Source organism: Acanthopagrus latus, chromosome 9, assembly GCF_904848185.1.
Source record: "Acanthopagrus latus isolate v.2019 chromosome 9, fAcaLat1.1, whole genome shotgun sequence".
Taxonomy (NCBI): domain Eukaryota; kingdom Metazoa; phylum Chordata; class Actinopteri; order Spariformes; family Sparidae; genus Acanthopagrus; species Acanthopagrus latus.
This window is the reverse complement of record NC_051047.1, coordinates 8,849,204-8,868,962: the sequence shown is the minus strand read 5'-3', so window position 1 is coordinate 8,868,962 and position 19,759 is coordinate 8,849,204. Positions and strand designations below refer to the sequence as shown.

General features: G+C 44.9%; 1 protein-coding gene across 1 annotated transcript in view; it reads left to right on the top strand.

Annotated features, from left to right (window-relative positions):
• Positions 1-4,669, top strand: part of zic2a (zic family member 2 (odd-paired homolog, Drosophila), a) — a 5,064-nt gene extending 395 nt beyond the window's left edge. The window contains exons 1-3 of the mRNA XM_037108609.1: positions 1-1,957; positions 3,260-3,423; positions 3,584-4,669. The exon at positions 1-1,957 is cut by the window's left edge and continues 395 nt beyond it. Coding sequence (XP_036964504.1) covers positions 985-1,957; positions 3,260-3,423; positions 3,584-3,778 — 1,332 coding nt within the window. The 5' untranslated portion in view covers positions 1-984 and the 3' untranslated portion in view covers positions 3,779-4,669. The remainder of the gene's footprint in view (positions 1,958-3,259; positions 3,424-3,583) is intronic.
• Positions 4,670-19,759: the final 15,090 nt, after the last annotated feature.

Genomic DNA, 19,759 nt, shown 5'->3' with positions numbered 1-19,759 from the left:
ACCAACTCCCTGACCCACCACTCTCATTTAACTTTTTTTTTCCCCCCCCACCTCCATATAAAGATTTTACGCGCAGCTCGGATCTTGTCATTCACCACCAAACACCACATTTGTGTCTTTTAAAACGCACCACAGCCCTGCGCTCACGCCACGCAAAACAACAACAACTAAAAAACACACGCTCGCTCCTCTCTCCCTCGTCGTGATCCTTCTCGCTCCGTATATACACCCCCCCTCTCCAAAAAAAAAATCTTCTCCTAAAAGTAGGCGGTAATTATTAGTGGAAAATGGCGTTGCGCTATTAAGTCGCCCGAGCGCTACCTGCCATTGGAGGGGCACCTGGGATTGATGAGGCGCGGTGGCCAATGAGACGGCGAGGAATGAATGAACGGGCTCCAGTTAAAGGGGGCGGAAGAAGAGGTAGAGCCAGTCCACGGAGAAACAGGGACCCTCCGCGATAAACACAGACGAGCCAGAGAAATAAATACATACCCACTCGGAGCAGCGTTTTTTGAGATGCTCCGACTTACCCTCGCCCTGTGTAACGCAGAGGACACCCAGTAAGATAATTATTTAATTCTTCGAGTGCAATTTTTTTTTCTTCTGAACATTTCAGCCCAACTGTCGCGGTCGAGAGAAGAGGACGCGAGGAAAAAAAAACAACTCTTCGTTACGTTTGGATTTTCTTTGTTTTGTTTTTTTTTTGAAAGTTAACTAGAAGTAAAATTCAGCCGAGCTGATTTTTTTTCTCCCTTCTTTTTCTTTTTCCTCTCCTTCCTCATGAGCGGAGCAGCGTTTCTGACACACGCCTGATGATATGGTGTTTCCAAAGGCTGGAAGTTGAATCGACATTCGAATTTGGTTCTTTAACTTATTCGCTGTAAGACACGAGCCCTGCGCTGATTTAAACAGAAACCGTTTTTTTTTTTTTTTTTTTTTTTCTCCTTCTTCTTCCCCCCCCCCTTCTCCTTCCTGACTGAAACCATGCTACTGGATGCTGGTCACCAGTTCCCCGGACTGGGAGTGGGGTCGTTTGCCAGGCATCACTCGGCGAGCGACATGCAGGAGAGAGACTTGAGTTTGGCACAGAATAGCTTTGTAGACTCAGCACACATGGGTGCGTTTAAGCTGAACCATGATCTCTCTCCGGGACAGAGCTCTGCCTTCACCACCCAGGCGCCGGGCTACCCCGCTGCGGCGCTGGGGGCTCACGCTGCCCATGTCACGTCGTATGCGAGCTCTCCTTTCAACTCCACCAGGGACTTTCTCTTTCGCAGCCGAGGCTTCGGAGAATCCTCTCCGGCGAGCGGCCAACATGCTATTTTTGGCCCCACGGCGGGATCCCTCCATCACTCCCACACAGACACTCAAGGCCACATTCTGTTCCCCGGGATCCACGACCAGCACGGGTCCCACGGGTCCCCGAACGTCCTGAACGGCCAGATGAGGCTCGGACTACCCGGAGAAGTTTTCGGACGCTCCGACCAGTACCACCAGGTTTCCAGCCCGCGGACCGACCCGTACTCGGCGGCGCAGCTGCACAACCAGTACGGCTCCATGAATATGAACATGGGGATGAACATGGCAGCCCACCACCACCCCGGTGCCTTTTTCCGCTACATGAGGCAGCAGTGCATCAAGCAGGAGCTCATCTGCAAGTGGATCGACCCCGAGCAGCTCAGCAACCCCAAAAAGTGCTGCAACAAAACTTTTAGCACCATGCACGAGCTGGTCACGCACGTCTCCGTGGAGCACGTCGGCGGACCGGAGCAGACGAACCACGTCTGTTTCTGGGAGGACTGCGGCCGGGAGAGCAAACCGTTCAAGGCGAAATACAAACTGGTGAACCACATTCGGGTGCACACCGGGGAGAAGCCTTTCCCCTGCCCGTTCCCCGGCTGCGGAAAGGTCTTCGCACGGTCGGAAAACTTGAAGATACACAAGAGAACGCACACAGGTAATTATCACCACCCACCGAAGTTCACTGCATTGATTTATTTATTTCTAATTCAAGCGGCGTGCCTCGTATTATAATTGCTGTGTGTGTGTGACCAGGCGGCCATGTGTATTTATTTTCGCCGTTTATAAATCAGCGCCCTGCCAAAACAACAGGCGAAGATCTAATTATCCGCGGCTATTTCGGGCTCTTAAAGTAGGTAGTATCTGTAGAAACGGTCAAAGTAGATTTAGAACCAAATCCAGGAAAGACAGGGGATGGGTTTAGCGGGGCCATTCTTCTGTTGCACGGGGCCGGATCGGAACGATTCTTTCTGGCGTTAAAACAAAAAAAAAAAGAACAAACATTTTCCAGACGCGCAGAAAACAAATTGAACCGGGCCTGTCGGCGGGTTTTTATTTTTATTTTTTTATTATTAGTATTCGGGGCTGAACTTTAAAATGGGTCAAAGGGGACAGTTGGAGGCGCGTTGCGTGCCTCGCAGAGTAACCAGGCTGCTAGTAAATCATATCAATTGGTTGTTCTCCGTGCTGCGCTTTTATGGCTCACACTATTCCCCCCTTTTCCTATGGATTTTCCACAGTCCTACTTTGGCTTTAGATAATTTATTTCTACTTAATTCCCGATCGATTTGTAATTCCTGTTTGTTTTAGGAGTTGTGTGTGTGTGTGTTATGTGGTTCGGGTTTAACCATGCCCAGCAGCAGCAGCAGCAGTAGTAGTAGTAGTAGTACTGTTTATGCGTAAGGAATGCCTTTTGTTTTCTCATGCGTCCCCTTTGATAGGAGCTTAAGGTGCTAGACGGGGCCATTACCAGCCTTTCACATTTGGACTTATTTTCTTGGGGAATGCATTATGGTGCCGTGCCATGAAATTGGTCAGGTGCTAATTAGATTTTTATTGTCTCTCAGCAAATGGTGCGCCTTCTGCAGGCCTACTGAGGACGGCCTCGTCCCCCCCCGCTCCCCCCTCCCCGTCTCCCACCCCCTTCCAAATCACTATGCGCATTATTTAGGCTAAATAAGATGTAAGCGACCCCCCCCCCCCCCCCACCACACACACACACACACAACCTAGCTCCTCATCTCACTTTAAAACAAGCTCTAAAACTCATCTTGTGCTCTTGATAGGAGTTTGTTCAAAACTGCGATGACAGCACCGCACACTCAACTTTTTTTTCTCCTTCCCCCCAACACCCTGCATTTTTTAATTTTGACGCTTCCTGCTCCATGTTCTCACAACATCTGACCATGTTTTCTCCTTTCTTGTCTCCCCCCCCCCTCCCCTCCTCCCCTCCCTGCAGGAGAGAAGCCGTTCCAGTGTGAGTTCGAGGGCTGCGACAGAAGGTTTGCAAACAGCAGCGACCGAAAGAAACACATGCACGTCCACACGTCGGACAAGCCATATCTGTGCAAAATGTGCGACAAGTCCTACACACATCCCAGCTCTCTACGGAAACACATGAAGGTAAATATCCCGTTGTGTGTTGACGTGTTTCAAGGCCTCTGTGACGCGCACATATGGTTTATTACGCGCGGGCTGTGTTGTGCATCATTGCCCCCTGTCGAAATTCTATTCGCCAAAAAGCCCCAAAACGCTCATCTCTTGTCCCTCTACGTTCCTCCAGGTCCACGAATCGTCTCCACCAGCGTCAGACTCGTCACCAGCAGCCAGCTCTGGTTACGAATCCTCCACACCTCCAGGCCTGGTGTCTCCCACCACCGAGACCCAAAGCAACACCACCCTGTCCCCAGCCTCAGCTGTGCACAACACCACCAGCCACAGTGGCCTATCCTCCAATTTCAGTGAATGGTATGTTTAGGACTTAAAAAGAAAACGAAAATGAAAAAAAAAAATGAAATGAAATGAAGCGACACACACTCATTTCACAGCACTGGACCATCCGAGCAGGAGATTGGGACTCGTGCGCACAAAGAGGCACACACAAAACATTTGTTTATTTTCGATTTGTATTATTTTTTTTGGATTCCGCCAGGGGAAGATGACGATTACCAACAGAGGAAAAATATGTATAATAGTCGAGGTGTATTTCATATTGTAAATAATTACTAAAAAAGAAAAAAAAGCCCACTTTCCCATTGGTTGTGATAGTTTGTCAGTCTTTGGTGTATAGATGTTTCCTTCAATGGTAGCTATTTCTCTAACTGGACTTTTAGTGCACATATTACGATGAAATTGTACTATACTGTTGAATATTGTGATCCTAAGGCAAATTGATTGTACTATACTAAACATCTATAAACTGGAAAGAGTGCCAAAGTTAACATTTAACTCAAAACAGACCACAATATTATGCTTGTGAATGTATATTTTTTAGTTTGCTGGGCTTAACTTGTGATGTTTTGTGCTTTGCAAGTTTGAATTGTGAAATACTATCTTGGAAGATTGTGAGGATAAAAAAAAAAAAAAATAAACGTTGTGCCGTTCGATTTTATGTACCCACACCCCTTCCTTTTGTAAATATCAACTGCCATATTTATCCATTTGTAATTAAATTATGGTATTTACTTGCTACAGATGAAACAGTATTTATAAAGAATGTTTCTTTACTATAAATATGTACAATTACGAGCTAAACATGGGGCAGTTGTTTCGTTAATGTGCTTTTGTTCAAAGTTTTAAGAGGTGTTTTCTTCCTTATTGTGATAAGAATTTTACTGCATACAAATATAATAAAAGGTGTTGCAAGTGATAAATATTCACACCCCCCCTTTTTTTTTTTCCCCCTTTTGCTTTTTCGTGCTTTCCCACATCTTGCCGGTGCGCTGGTGCAGGTCAGGGAAGTTGCGTCTTGTTTGGCAGGCTTATTAAAAATGAATGCATTAATGAATCAGGCACAGCGAGGAGCTCAGTCATCAACTCTTAAAACCAAATCCTCCGCCCTCTCAGGTCTTAGGCTAAAAATAATTAAAAAAAAAAAAAAAAAAAAAAAAGAAAGAAAATCGTGGTGTTTTACCTCAAGCTTTGCAAAGCGCGCTCTGCAGGCCCTGCAGACAGTGTGGCTGTTGTGGTGACTGAATCAACAGGAGATTGTTTTTTGGGGGCTGAATTTGAGCGAAACCGTGCGCATGGTCCGAATATTCTAACTTTTCTGTATGACTGATTTTAAAACATTTTGGGGATATTGAGCTGATAGGCAAGCAGACCAAGCTCTTTTCATTCTGCACACTCAGCGCACTCGCTGCCCGTTTTCATTCCATCTGGTGGCCCAGTGAAGCCCCGCTTCTCCTCCATACATCATCATATCTTATCACTCACACATATTTCCCCAGGTCACAGTTTATTTAAAAAAAACACACAGCCCGTAAACGCCCCCCCCCCTCCACGCCGGACACTTCACTGCACAAGCGTCGGTGAACTTGAACTTGACTCGGTTTTATAACCTCTGGGAGCTTCTCCCTGCTCTGTGTGGATGGCCATATGTCTCTGTGGTTCTGCTATTAATTTAGGTGGGTTTTTAAAGGACGCCTCGGGCGTGTTTGTGTTTTAATTTGACGTTTTTGTGGCGCCGCGAGTACACATGGTGACATACGTGCGCAGATCTGAGGCTCCTTGAAGAGTAAATATCTCAGTCTGAGCCGAGCAGGCATAAATTAAGACTATGGGTGAATGAAATGAGGCTGGAGGAAGATAACTTGGGTGTTTGTCAGCTGGCTGTTTGACTGAGCGCGCCTCTGTGTGAAGAAGTTAATGTCATTCTCCTTGTGAGTGCGTTGCGCCTCGTGTTTGGAGAACACGTAGGCTGTGGTGGGACTTGCCAGTGCTGGTGGATATCCGCTGCAAGGCCGACTCTGCTCTGTAGCAGCAAGTGGCACTCTGTCTGTCTGTCTGTCTGTCTGTCTGTCTGTCTGTCTGTCTGTCTGTCTGCCTGCCTGCCTGCCTGGAGCTGTGAGACTGCAGGCACCGTAGCCTCTCCCATCACACTAGCTGCTCACATTACTTGGCTCACAGGACGATGTGGTAAATAAAAAGGTTGGTAGGATCTCCAGGGGGGCCATGCTGATTACAACCAGGCAACGATATCTCACTAAAATCAATTAGAACCTACTAAAAATTAAAATGTTTTGTTTCTCTCTCTCTCCCCTCCTTAAAATCCCCCTCATTAGTTTCTTTTCGTTTTGGGATCGCTTCCCGTAATGCGCCGCCTCACATTATTTACACCGCCAGCCAATCAAGGGAGGCCAGGGGAAAACTCTCTCTCTCTCTCTCTCTCTCCTTCTTTTTTCTTGGTGAAAGAAAGAAATGCATAAACTAAAGATTGCTGTTGGCTTATACGTGAAATTGTTGCTCCTTATGCCGCTCATTTAGCTGTGGAAATCACCTCCTAGCGGCCCTTTCTGCGGCTGGCCCGGTGACCTCTCCAGCGGAGGAAGGTCTGACCTGTGGGGAGTGGGAAAGGTCAGCTCCACACAGTGCGTCGATGCCGGTTCCTGTTCGGCTCCAGCTGCGCTGATATTGATCCGCGGAGAAGGAAGCGCTTTTTTTTTTTTTTTTTTTTTCACCCCACCTCCCCCGCCCCTTCTTCTTCTTCTCCTTCTTCTAACAGCTCCCTGTACATTGTTGTTTGTACTGTAAGGAAACTTCTAAGCGCACACGCACACGCACACACGCACAACCTTCCTCGCCGGGGCCTGTGGCTCGTAGGTGATATATATCAGGAGGCGCACTTGGACTCGGGCCAAATGTAAATAAGTTCAGTGCGCAGCTCGGAGACTGGGGGATAGGCAAAGTGGCGTTATTGCGCACAGGCCGTGCGGGGAAGATGGGAGACCTGCGTGAAACCGGAATACACACGTTTGTTTTTTTTGTTTTGTTTATTTGCGAGAGTAAATAATTGGATTTGAGGGTGACATCAGACCTTGTTACAGACACGTCTGAACGCGCAGCTTTGCCTTCGACTTTCTGCATCTGACATCACATCCTTCATGGCCAGTTTATTCAATAAGAGACGGTCAACAGGGGCGCAGCGGGTTTTGCGTCTGGAGTCGTGACGTGGGCTACTTCAAGTAAAACAATTCATTAACTATTGCTGGCGAGGCGCGGTGTTTATGCGTTGGAGAAATAATTGGCGGGGGGATAAATATTTATCTAGCTAATCACCAAGTGGATGCGTAACTGAACACAACTGTATTTACAGTGACTTGGAGTGTGGGTGTGTGTGAGGGGGAGAGAGAGAGAGAGAGAGAGAGAGAGAGAGAGAGAGAGAGAGAGAGAGAGAGAGAGCACATATCTGGGAGCACATTTTCCTGACCAGTTGACAGAGGCCAGCACGTCGATATTTGGGGGCAACACCGCCGATTTCAAGCTTCACCACGGTCGCGGCTCAGACATGAGCTGATGCTGCTTGTCTGTTAATTGGGGGGCAGGTTGGAGTTTGAGGGGAAGAGAGCGAGGCGAGGGAGCGGCTCTGACTGTCAGGCCTCCGGGGAATGACACCCAGCCGGCGCGTTTAAGGGGGACGCGCGCGTGTGCTCTGCGTGTCCAAGGGTCCTGTGTGTGCACTTGTTGGCGCGAGACAGGAGCGACACGTCAGACCTGTCAGTCATGTCAGGTGGACGTGATCTGCTGCTTATGTGTGTGTGTGTGTGTGTGTGTGTGTGTGTGTGTGTGTGTGTGTGGCACCAGTGATCAGCGCGTTGATGGTTGCGTTTTGGTCATAATGGATTCTCTCTCTCTCTCTCTCTCTCTCTCTCTCTCTCTCTCTCTCTCTCTCTCTCTCTCTCTCACACACACACACACACACACACACACACACACACAAATGTGTTACCACCACTGTACCACATTTTCCCCCCTTGAGACGAAACAGTTTGATTGTTATAATTGTTTAGATAACTATAATTTCTTTAAAAACCTACAGTGCCCCCGCAGCACCGACTAATGCCTCAACTCATTCATAATTCATTATTTGGCATGTAATTGTTTGTTTTTTTCCCCCCACTCGTGTTTGTTAAATTCAAATCTTTTTGGTTGTTTGCTGTACTTTGAATGGAGCGCGGTGACCGGGCCACACCTGTTTTACATTAGCTGGACAGGTATGAAGCGCCGTAACGCGCCTCATGAAGGCTGTAATGATGCGCGATCATTTTAGGGCTGAATTTGCGCTTCACTGGACTTTTTCAATGACAGAGCAGCGTGACAATCAAAAGGAGAGCGGTGTGAAATAAGAAATGATGCAGCCAGCACATGGAAAGAATTATTTCCTAATAAATAGATAAATAAATAATTGTGCCAGTGCGTTTTCTGTTTTTTTTTTCTTTTTTGTTCAATTATTATTTTCGTTTTGAAGCAAACGTTCAGAGTTGTAGAGGCTAAATAAATTATTTGCGAGTCTACAACAATTTTTTTTAAAAAAAGAAAGAAAGAAAAAGAAAAACAATATTTTTCAAGTTCCACCTGTTTCTCCTAAACGCGCCTTGTTCTTAATCCAAATGACGAACTGGCACGTTTTACACGACGTTAAAATGCAGCTGAGGGCCTTTTATCTTTTAACAGCTGCGTCGTCATGAACTCTGTCAATTCTAACACATTTCATAATGCACTTAAAAAATATTTGCGCTGGCTGCACACCTTTCAAATCGCAATCTACTTAACCGAATTCTTTTCTCTATGTGATACCTCCCGAACGGGCCTCCTCGGGAGAAATAACAGAGACACTACGAGGAGTTTTGTCGGCGGCCGTGTTTGGAGAGAAAACCTCCAAAACAAACGCCACATCCTCTGATTGAATCTGGACCGCTCCAATGAAATGAGCGCGTCCGCCGGCCGGCCCGTGGTATTTATAGTCACACTGGAGTGTCACCTCCAACAGCGGGCCTGCTCCAGCCCCTCGACAATATTCAGACCTGCTTATTACTATTTTACAAAACGTTCCATAAAAAAGAAAGAAAAAAAAAACTGCTCAACAGTAATACATATAAAATAAAAATATACCGTTACAGGCATACTGGGGTTTATTTTTCTCCACTGTGGAGAATGACATGAGCATAAACCTCAAAGAAAGTGAGAAGAAAATAACGTTTTAAGGTGTGATTAGAATGAAAGTGGCAGAAATATTTCAACGTCATTACTGAGTCACGTGCTCCTGTTGGTATTTATGCGTGCGTGCTTTGAAGGAGGCAGTTTGGGACAGGGCCTTCCCTCTGTGACTCCACAGCTAGAGGAGAGGTCAGCTCAGTGTGCAGAGCAGCAGCACTTCTCATCCCTCAGAGAAATAGCTACGTTATTCAGATTTAAACACATCAGTTTAGTGATAATTAATAAAAACAATAATTACAGTGCTTTCTTTCTTATATTCAGGAAGGAATATTTTTCTTTCTTTCTTCCATCTTTCTGTCTTTCTTTCTTTCTTTCTTTCTTTCTTTGAATGAGTCTCCCCCCCCACCCATCCCTCTGTCTGTCTGCCTGTCTGCCTATGACATGGCCTATGTTGTGTTTGTACTGAAGTCGATGTACAGTCTGCCTTCCTGTGCAACGCAGCCCCATCGGCCTTTCATCTGAGTTCAGCGGCCGCCTTTTCTCACACAGATGAATGTGTTTCTGTGAAAGAGCCGGAATGGCTGTCACTTCTCCTGGCACGGCGGAGAAACAAACAAAACCCCCTGCTCCTTTAAGGAAGCTGGCGCAGGCACCTCCCATTGGACACAAACACTACAGAGTCAGGAGCACAAAATAGCCTCAAAAGCTAAACAATCTCCCTTTCATGCAGAAAGCCTGGCATGGCTGGTCCTCTCATGCACACAGAGGAGCACAAAGTGGAGAGGTGCAGAGTAAATGACATACTCGGGCTTCTTGACTGAGGTGTGCTCATTGTTGTAGTCTCCCCTCCCTAAAAGAAGGAAAAAAAAAATGTTAGGATTCAACTAATCCCTCAAAAACTCAGCATCGCCCCGTGCTGTTGCTTTTTGCATCGAGGATCTCAATATGGCTCCTCCACAACAGCCTGCCAATTGTGCTTATTTGTCGCGATCGCTGTTCATACGAGGCGTTTTTCAGGTAACTCTTCTCTGCTGCAGCCAAGGCTCCTCAAGACAGGAGCAGGTGTACCATCAAGGACCAATTATCAGCCAGCAGACAACAAACCCAAGCAGGCACACTGCTGATGGCTGATGCCATCCTCCTGCGTATTGGCACTTTATGCATACACGTAGTCCACTCAGAAGGTCTCTGGAACATGGAACAAGCTGATGTGAGAGTGCAGGCCCTTGGTGCTTTATAAAAATTTGCATGAGAGCAGCGACGTGGAAGCCAAACACACACGTACGAGCGCAGACTTCCCCTTCCATTCGAAAAACCACACTCAGCCAAGGAAATTTTCAATTTCCCCAACACCTGTAAACATGCTGTTTTACCTCAGCCGCTTTGATCTTCAAACAGACCAGAGCTGTGCCCTGGGGGACACCGTGCACAGAGGTGACTGGGCTGTGTGTGTTTTCTGTTTTATAGGAATGCTGGCAAGTAATGGAACATACCTCGTGGCCATGTTGCATTTCATATTTTAAGCTCACGCTGGAAAAGTCTGCCAGACTTTGGTCGCCGGCACGACCGCCTCAGATGAAGTCAGAGTCGAGGTCGAGAATGAGAGGCCAGATCAGGTCCAAACTGAGACGGAATATCACCGAAAAAAGTGCTGCCTTAGCTCCTGATGAGCGATTTCAGCTTCATAAGAAAGCCCTAAACCCGTTACAGAGATGCAAACGACTATATATTTGGAACTTTTCGTCATTGTGCAAACTTAGAGTCACCAGAATCAGATGTTTTACTTTTTACAACTCATGATTTTATTTTCACATTCCTGCAATCAACAGCTATGTTCAAATGTATTCGTGTCATATCATATCATTTTTCCAAGAGGTGTCATCTCACATTCCAGTTACAAGTAAATGAGCTGACCTTTAGGTGGTGGTGGCATGGCGAGATGTCGGATCGTTTTCCAGCCGTGGTAGTGAGAGAAAAAACTGATATTTTTGACCAGACGTCAGCCGTGTTTGTGACAACAGAACTAAGTAAACTGAAACACAATGTTTTCCTAACCACAGCAGATTTTGTGCCTAAACCTAACAGGACCATGAGCACAGCATTATCTCAACATACAATTGAAAATTGAATATGAAGAAACGTAAATGTTGCCACATGTTGAAATGTAAAGTTTAAACATATCCGTTGGTTGCAAAAATGTGCTCTGCCGACTGGCGGCTGGGTCGGAATACTTGTTCCGTTAAGGTTGGAAAAAAAAAAATATAAATATAAAAAATATTCACGAACGCAAGATCAGACAAAGACAAATGTGAGTTCGGTCATTCAGTTTCATGTTAAAAAATAAAAGGAATTTGCTGAACAGCCTGACTTCATCTTCTATTAGAGTCACTGTCTTAGTCAACATCTTTATTTAAGAAGACGGCATTGATAACCCATTTAAAAAAGCAAATTTGTGATTTTTCATCCTGCAGGTTGAACAGCATTTGATTTGTATTCTCTGACAGTAACAGCAAACTCAAAGGTCGCAGGGGGGGAAAGTACAAAGATGTGAAACTGTAATCTGTAAGTCACAGCAAATCAGCCCTCCTGGTTGATCTCCCTGTCTAAATGTTCACGATGACATATTAGAAAAAGTTTCAGAGGCGCCGCTTTCTTATTTATTTAGCTATCTATTTATTTTTTCGAAAAAACAAAAAACAAAAAAACAATTCATGCCAAGTGAGCCTAGGTGTGAGCGCAGTGCTCGTGCCCCCTCTCTGCTGTCACTCACATTCAATTCAAGAGTGATCAGAAAACAAAAGTCACCGCTCATATTCAAATAGATTTATCTGACATGACACGGGAATGAGTCGAATGTGCCCCCCACTACTCCCCCTACACACACACACACACACACACACACACACACACACACAGACACACACACACACACACACACACTAGCCTCCCAGCCATCTGTCACCTGCTCTGTCTTCTCTTCTTTTCAGATATCGTCTATTGATATAATTTTTTTAATGCTAAAATCTTACAAGACAACCCTTGACACGAGCTCAATCTAAAGGAAGAACAGTAGAGACGTTTTCAGCAAATTTGCCTTCACTTTGAGATGATTTAATTTCTGATGTGTTGTGACATGACTGTGTTGAGTGTCTAATGTCTTAAAACACATCAGTGGTAAAAGGCTGCCTGACTTCCACAGGTTTATCTAATGAGACAGAAATGAAAGAGGACAGGGATCAAACCAGTTGCAGTCCCCCTGATGCAGACTCTTATTCTGTAAGTCATTATCACTCTGATCTTAACAGCATTTTCACTGTCTGCTGCTCTCCGGAGGGTTCCATTCACCGGGGGGAGACAAACAAATAACACACTGGTGTAGGTTCTGTCACATGCAAATCAGCAGCGCCAAACTTCTTTTTCCCCTTGTAGGCGTTTTCCATCAAACCCGACTGTCCACAACTAGATCGATGCGGGCAGTTGATTGTATTTCTTGATATGTTTTTAATTCTTATTGGTAATCTGAAGAGATCAGACACGTCTTTTTTTTTTTTTTTTCCAGGTTTATCAGTACCAGCCTGTCTCTGCGGGGCGCCGCTCAGATTGCACCCCATAGACACACAGTTCCCTCAAAAGAGGCTCTGGTTAGCCGGCCTCCAGTTCTTGAGTTTAGTGGGCTGGAAGGAGCTAATTTGATTGACTTTCACCTCCATTTTTTCCCCTCTCTCCCTTATACCTCACAGTCCCCTGACAGTAAGAGGCCTTTCTGGTCAGTGAGTGTATTGACCGGCAGTCAGTTAGCACTTGATATGTCAATGTCAAGTCGAGTCCAGTCCTGTTAGGTTCTGAGTGTTTCTGTACATTTCGCAATGATGAAATCGATTGATTTGCTAGTAATCTAACAGACTGTAGCAGTGTTTTGAAGGCAGCGCCCTGCTATAAAGTGGATACCTTCACTGAATAATGCACAGTTGATATGTCTTTTGTCTTTATTCATTTCATTTTGCAGCCTTTTATTCATAGGCATATCCAAATAAAGTGACAATCCAATTGTCAGAAAGAAAACTTTGACATTTAACGCAAAGTGTTACATTTGTATACGTTTCATGTCAACATTTCTACAGTACATGTCGTATGGCGCTCACGTTATCTGTAACGTATCTGTTATGTACCTTAATTAACTACCATGACCACATTGTGCGCCTACATTTTCACGTTTAAAAATGTCTCTCCGAGTCCTGCCACTCCTCAACACAAAGTGATGCCCTTGCAGTGGCGGCTCTAGACCAATTTTAATAGGGGCGGCCAGGTTGGGACCAGCTTTTTTGTGGGGCGGGCAAATGCAACCCAGGAAAAAATGACAAATCCCTCATTCAGATAAAGGGTCCAGACTCAGACTTACGGGGCACTGGCCCCTGTTGGCCTCCCCCTAGAACCGTCCCTGTGCCCTTCACTTTACAACTTTACTTATTTTCTCCCAGTAAAAAGCAATTTGTTTTGCTACTCGCTGCATCTCTTTTGGGTTACTAAGCAACTTCTCCTGAGATCGTTGCCACGTAGTTGCCCATCAACACTATGAGGTTAAAGCCTTAAATTCCTACGTGTCAGCACAAATCATACATACACAACATCTTTCCTTTCCCCATTAATAGAGCAAAGTCGACAACAGAAATGTCCTGGTGAGAACAAGGCTAAATTGCAAGCCTAGTTGGATCCATTCAGCGCTGGCAGTAGACTATTACTGTCTCAAATATATATCTATATAAGACAATATAAAGGAGGACTGCCTCATACAAATAGTTATTTCTTCGAAATAATAGGCTACATCAATGAATACAATAACATTGCAGACTATAGTCTTCATAACACTGCGACAGGATAGACTTAAAAGGAAAAAAACAAACATATTCAAATGTAAGATAGACTGCATTTAGCAGGCCAAACACAAACAAGCAAACTCACTAGAATAGCCATCACTTTATAGAAGCCCGGGCAAGTCCAACTTATTTGATGTGTGAAACAGTAAAGACAAGACGTCCGAGGCTGAAGAGCCACTCCACAGGCCCTCTAAACAGGGAGTCTGTGTTGAAGTTTATGGGTATAGTCTTTATGTAAGGAAACAGTCCAGAATCTCAGTCAGTGAACCCAACTTGAATTATTCAATGACTTAAGTCTTCGGGTTGAAGGAAGCTGCATCGCCCTCACGGCAGCTGGAGGCGGGGGGTCCGTTGGGTTGCATCCTGCTCATTGAAGGGGGGCAAGTGCAAAACTGGGTGGTCAGCAATGTCAACTGGGCTTTGTCCTCTCCTTTCTTCTTTAAGCCAACGTGCTTTAAACTTCTCTAATGTGAGCAACTTATGTGGAGCCCAAATATATATATTTTGATTTGTTACTCTGATGTGATCGCTGAATGAAACGCTGGTTTTTGTGCCTAAACCTAACCCAGACCATGATCCCAACATAAAATGGAAAATTGAACACAAAGAAAACTTAAGTAACCCTAACCCCTATCACTGACCGTAACCTTACCCACAGAACGATAAGTTGCAGCTAAAAGAAATGCAAAGTTTAAACATATCTGTGGATTGCAGAAACAAACATTGCTGAAGCATTTATTCTGGCGCCTGAGTTGGTTACACAACAAATGAAATCTTGCATCCTGTTGAATTTGGCCACCCTGATTGTATATTCTTATGCAAAGCTGTTACCTTTCCCACAACCTCCAATTTAATCCCAACCATTTGGCCCTGTAATGTAAAACCAAACAAAGTCAGCTGACCTCCTCTGTGCCTCAGAGAAAACAAATGTTATGTTGATAAGAGTTGTCAGATTCTTAATTTTTTCTTTGAGCCGACGTTTGTGAGGTAATTCAAGTAGTGTCTGCAAGTAGTCCTGAAACCGTGCTTTTGAAATATCAAGGATGAAGGTGCACTATGTAGTTCTGGAAAGACATTCAAGCTCAGAATGGTAACATTTACAGTAAATATGGTAATAATACAAACTCAGAAAGAAGCAAAATGCTGTTTAAAGCTAGAAAGATGTCTCCCCAGAAGAGTCCTGCAAATATAAACATAGTATGAAATTGTGTTGTCCATTAAAGACAGTTTCTTCAGTTTATTTGGTCGTGAAAATCAAACTCAAGATTTTTCTCTTTGGATCAAAATGTACTCTCCAAACATAGTGCACCTTTAAGCATGCGTCTTCACTAATAACATACAGTCAACTAGAATTTATTTTGTGCAAGTTTGAAGACTCGCTTCATGTTTTTTTTTTTTTTCCTGTACAAAGGCCAGCTACTAGCTGAGGCCAAAAAAGTGACATCCTACTTATGGATAGTAGTGTGTGTTCTGAACGTGTGTGACAAGTGATAAGACGTGTCACGGTACCGCACATTTGTCACGCTTTTACTCTCCTCCATGTCAGGCCCGTGCATGTATTTTTGAAGGATCCATATTTGTCTTGTAGTACATGAATATAAACATGACTCCAAAAACTGCCTCACATGCAGCTCCTCTCGGCGCTGACATCGCCTCCCGTCTCCTACTTTTCCTGCGCTCACCTGCAAAGCAGGCGTTGATGGGTGTGTGGCGCCCTGTTCCAGGAGTGTTGGCTGAGTTTACTTCCCACCTAGAGTCTCCCGAGCTGGGGGAACTGAGGCTTCGCCTGCCCCTCTGGAACCCCCCCCCCCACCACCCTCCTCCTGGTCCAGGAGTGCCGTGCGGGAGCCCCTGTCCCACCAACACTTGACAAATAAATCAGACACACTGCTGACAGCCGCTTACAGTGAAAGCAGGAGGATGGGGAATTACATGAAAAGAGTGGTATTCATGACAGATATTTTTCACGGCTGGTGAAAAAAAAAAATACGATTTGGAGGAGGGGTTCTTTTTTTTTTTTTTTTTTAAGGGAAAACAGTTTGCAGTCTAAACACACTCAGATTGAATGAGAAATTCCCCCATGTGTTAAATATTTGGAAAGTGTCATTCCTGGCTGCTGATAAAAGACAATCCTGTGCTGCATCAGGGAGCAGCGTAGGTGACACGTTGAGAGGCATCCTTGTTTTTGTCAGACGCACAGACAGCTTCACTGAGAATAACAGCCCCTCTCCCCTCCTCCCACCTTTAACACCACACACGCACAACCTCTGCCTCCGCCCGAGATATGCCATATTTAATGGAGAGGCTATAGACAGGGTGGTGTGAAGCTAAGGGTGGAATTACCAAAGCTTTAACACTGATACCGTTGGGACTCGGGCCCTAATCAGGTGGCTGAGGTGGCAGAGCCCAGGGCAGGAGTAGAATTATGACTATTATGGCATGTTAGCACATGTCTGAGGGTGGAGTGGACAGACAGACAGATGAGTTCATCAGTGGCAGGATTAGCTAGCTCCCATGCTGATCGGTAACTACCACCCGACCCTCGCTACGTCCTCATGCACAGTGGCCTCTTATTACCAGTGAGGGGAGAGTAATGGCCTATGTACACACGGGTTTTCTAGTCGATACTACTGAAGGTGCAGAGGAGCCGTCGCTGCTTGATGAGTCTTGTTTGTGTCTGTACGTGCAACCCACTTGCCAGAATGAATGCAATATGCATCTCTGCATTTCACGGATGTGCTGAAACTTCATGTTTCTCAAGGTTTAATCTTAAATATTACCTTGTGACGCTGTGCTTATGCACTGGTCAGGTTCAAGCACAAAAAACAAAAACAACCTTGGTCAGGGTGAGGTAAAGAATGTTTTGCCACCACCAACACAACTGGAAATTGTGGTGAAATCTCAGGCTGAAAGAGCGTTAACCAAAACTTGATTGTCTTATTACATTCAAACCTGCCTTTAGCCCAATGCAGTTAATGTAAACTGAAGCACTGATGCTGTCTAACCCCGTCATGCAGTCGTTACCATGGTTAAGGCTTGCCTGTTTACCCTGATTACAGACATTACTGATGTGGAAGACGTGAAAAAACATTGTTACTTACATGGGACTGGAGTTACATCGGGGCAGTAACTACTCTGGATGTTAATGAACCCGACCCCAACCCGACATCATTTCTCAGTTTTATTCTGAAAGTTTTGTCTGATGGGACTTGGGATGGGTTTGGCTCAAGCACCTGCATTCCAGTGTGGCTAGGGTTAGGAAAATATCAGGCTTTTTAGCTCTTTTGCCACAAACATGACAGGAAAATGTCAGTGGTTTCAAGCTTTCAGATGATGAAATGCCACAATCCCTCGTAAAAAAATATTTAAAAATCCAGTCTTAAACAGTTGTCTCTGGTTGCTCAGCTGTCTCGCCCACCATATCTTTATATGAGGGTTAGCTCAAATACATGTAATATGAGCATGATATGACATGTACTGTAGAAATGTCAGCATGGTATGTGCGACAGGTACAGATTTGAACGTATCCCCTGTCTGCTGAAATGTAAAATGCCAACATTTTATTCTTATTCTAGCACACGATGGATGATTGTGTTTTTTCTCCACATTTTTAGTTTTCTAAACTGACCATTCTCCCTTTTCCACAGCAAACATGAACATAAACTGTCCTGTAAGGTCACACGTCATGAGCATGCACTGCAGCAGCATCTTTTCCACATTCTCATTTTGACTTTGTGACGTGACTTTGTTATGAAAAGCATAAACCGACAACCTCGGCGAAGGAGGCTCTTCAACGTCGAGCGGTTCACTTGTCTTTCAACATATGTGTGAAAACATCTCATGCTTTCTGACCGTGTGTGACCCTGTATTGTCAGAGAAAAATGCACTGTAAGCTGGTAGGCATGTCAAGCCACAGTATGGGGTCCTTACTTGTGCTATAATCCCAGCCATGGCCTTTTAACCCTCTACGGCTCTCCATTCTCTCCACTGCTCTCTCCTCTCTCCGCACCTGACAGTGGAACACAGAAAAACAAATGGAGACCTTGAAAACCATAAGGCACTGCTTGTTTGTCCTCTATTTGTGCCTTAAAAAAAAACAAAAAGAAAGAAAAAAAACAACCAGACTGCTTCATGGCCCGTGTTTGTTTGTAAATTTGCTTGTTTTTTTTGTTTGGCTTTTTCGAAATGAACTATCTTCGGCGGAGTTCTAAATTCACATGCGGCCCGGGGATGATATTGATTTGCTGTTCGCAGAGTCTGTCTCATCTCTGATACAAGGGTTGCAGTTTTTATTCAGGTGAATGTTTTCCCACCTGTCAGAGAGTGTGCTCAGGATGAGCTCCTGCTTGACATTAAAGTAAGTCTTTAGCTACTGACTTGTCATTTTACAGTCATGTCTTTCAGAGATACCCTCGAGCTCATTTGCACAATTCCTCCCAATGTGCACCTTTGAAATAGATGCCTTATCGTCAGGTTATGTTTCATTTTCGCATTTAAAGGTTATATAAATCAAATACTGCCCTGAAATTACCTAACCATACATCCATTGTTTCATGTTGTACACTGATGTAACAATTCATTTACAGGATTTAGATCTGCCATCACACTTTGTTTCCCTCCTACATTACAACTACAGCTACTCTGCGAACTTGATTTCACTTTTCTCTCTTACCTCCCACCATCCCCCCTACTTTTACTAATAAAGCCATGTTCCCTGCTGATGGAAAATTGTCGGTTTACCTAGAGCTGCAGGGGGCCTGGCAATCAGTCCTTAGAAAAGCAGTGCCAGGTTAACCTGCTGTGATAGTGGACTCTTGGGACAGTGCCCCACCTCTGCTTGACATGCAGGGGCTCTGTTCACCAATAAGAGGCATGCCTGACGCACAATAGAGTTGTTACCAGCCTCTTCAGTTTAGCGTTATAAACAACAACCTTCTGGTTGGACCTGTGCGTGCTCAAAATGGTTTCATTATTTTTCTGCCGCGTTGAATTCCCGCTTTTGATTGCGACATGGGCGGTGTTTTCTATTATCGCAGCCCCTTCTCCGACTTCCAAATTTCCGTGTGAATGCTTGATTGTTCTGATTGCCTCGCTCGGTCTTCCAGCACCTTCTAGTTAAGTTAACAATAACGTCATACATTAGAAACACAAAGAAAAGCGTTTGAGAGTCAATCTTGCCAAGAGGAACTGTTAATGGGACACTTACAGTATGGGGCTTCGGGAGTGTAGGCAGGAGATGTGCAATAGCAAGTCGCATTTCTATGCCTCTCTGCTTAACTTCAGGGCCAGGCTGAATATAGGGAATCTCTGCAACTGAACAATAGACAGTAATCCAGGAGCGTTTCTTAACCTGAGCACTCCAAAGCACTTCCAGTGCAGATGCTTTCTGAATCCACAGCCAAGCCAAACCGTGAGAGTGCTGGAATTGGACAATTTGCCTGTTGTTGGATTTAGATGCATGTCTATGGACAGGAGCATTTCCATCACAATACACGGGCATCACTTAGTCGTCAATGTAAATGTGTTTTCTTGCAGAGCGCTGAGGAGTGTTTGAGAACACATTGGGTTGTTCTGGTATTGTTTCCAGCAACAGATGGAGCACCAGTTTACCCCCACAGAAGGGGTGATTATCAATCAGACACTGGAACATACTGTAGTGTTGAGCTGTTTTTTTGTGGCTGGCATGCTTATTTGCCAGCTGATCTTATTTTTTCATGTAAACATGTTGACTTGACCACCTTTGATTGAATTTGGTAGAAATTACGAATTGAAGGAACTTTTCAGGTGTCAGGAAAATTGGTCGAGAAGCCAGTTCGCTGTGTGTCGCATTCAGCTGCGGGTCTTGTTTCTGTCTTTGTTTCACTCAACTATAGCTTATTTTGCTGCGATCAACTGATCAGTTATTATGATACGTTTATCTCACATGATGC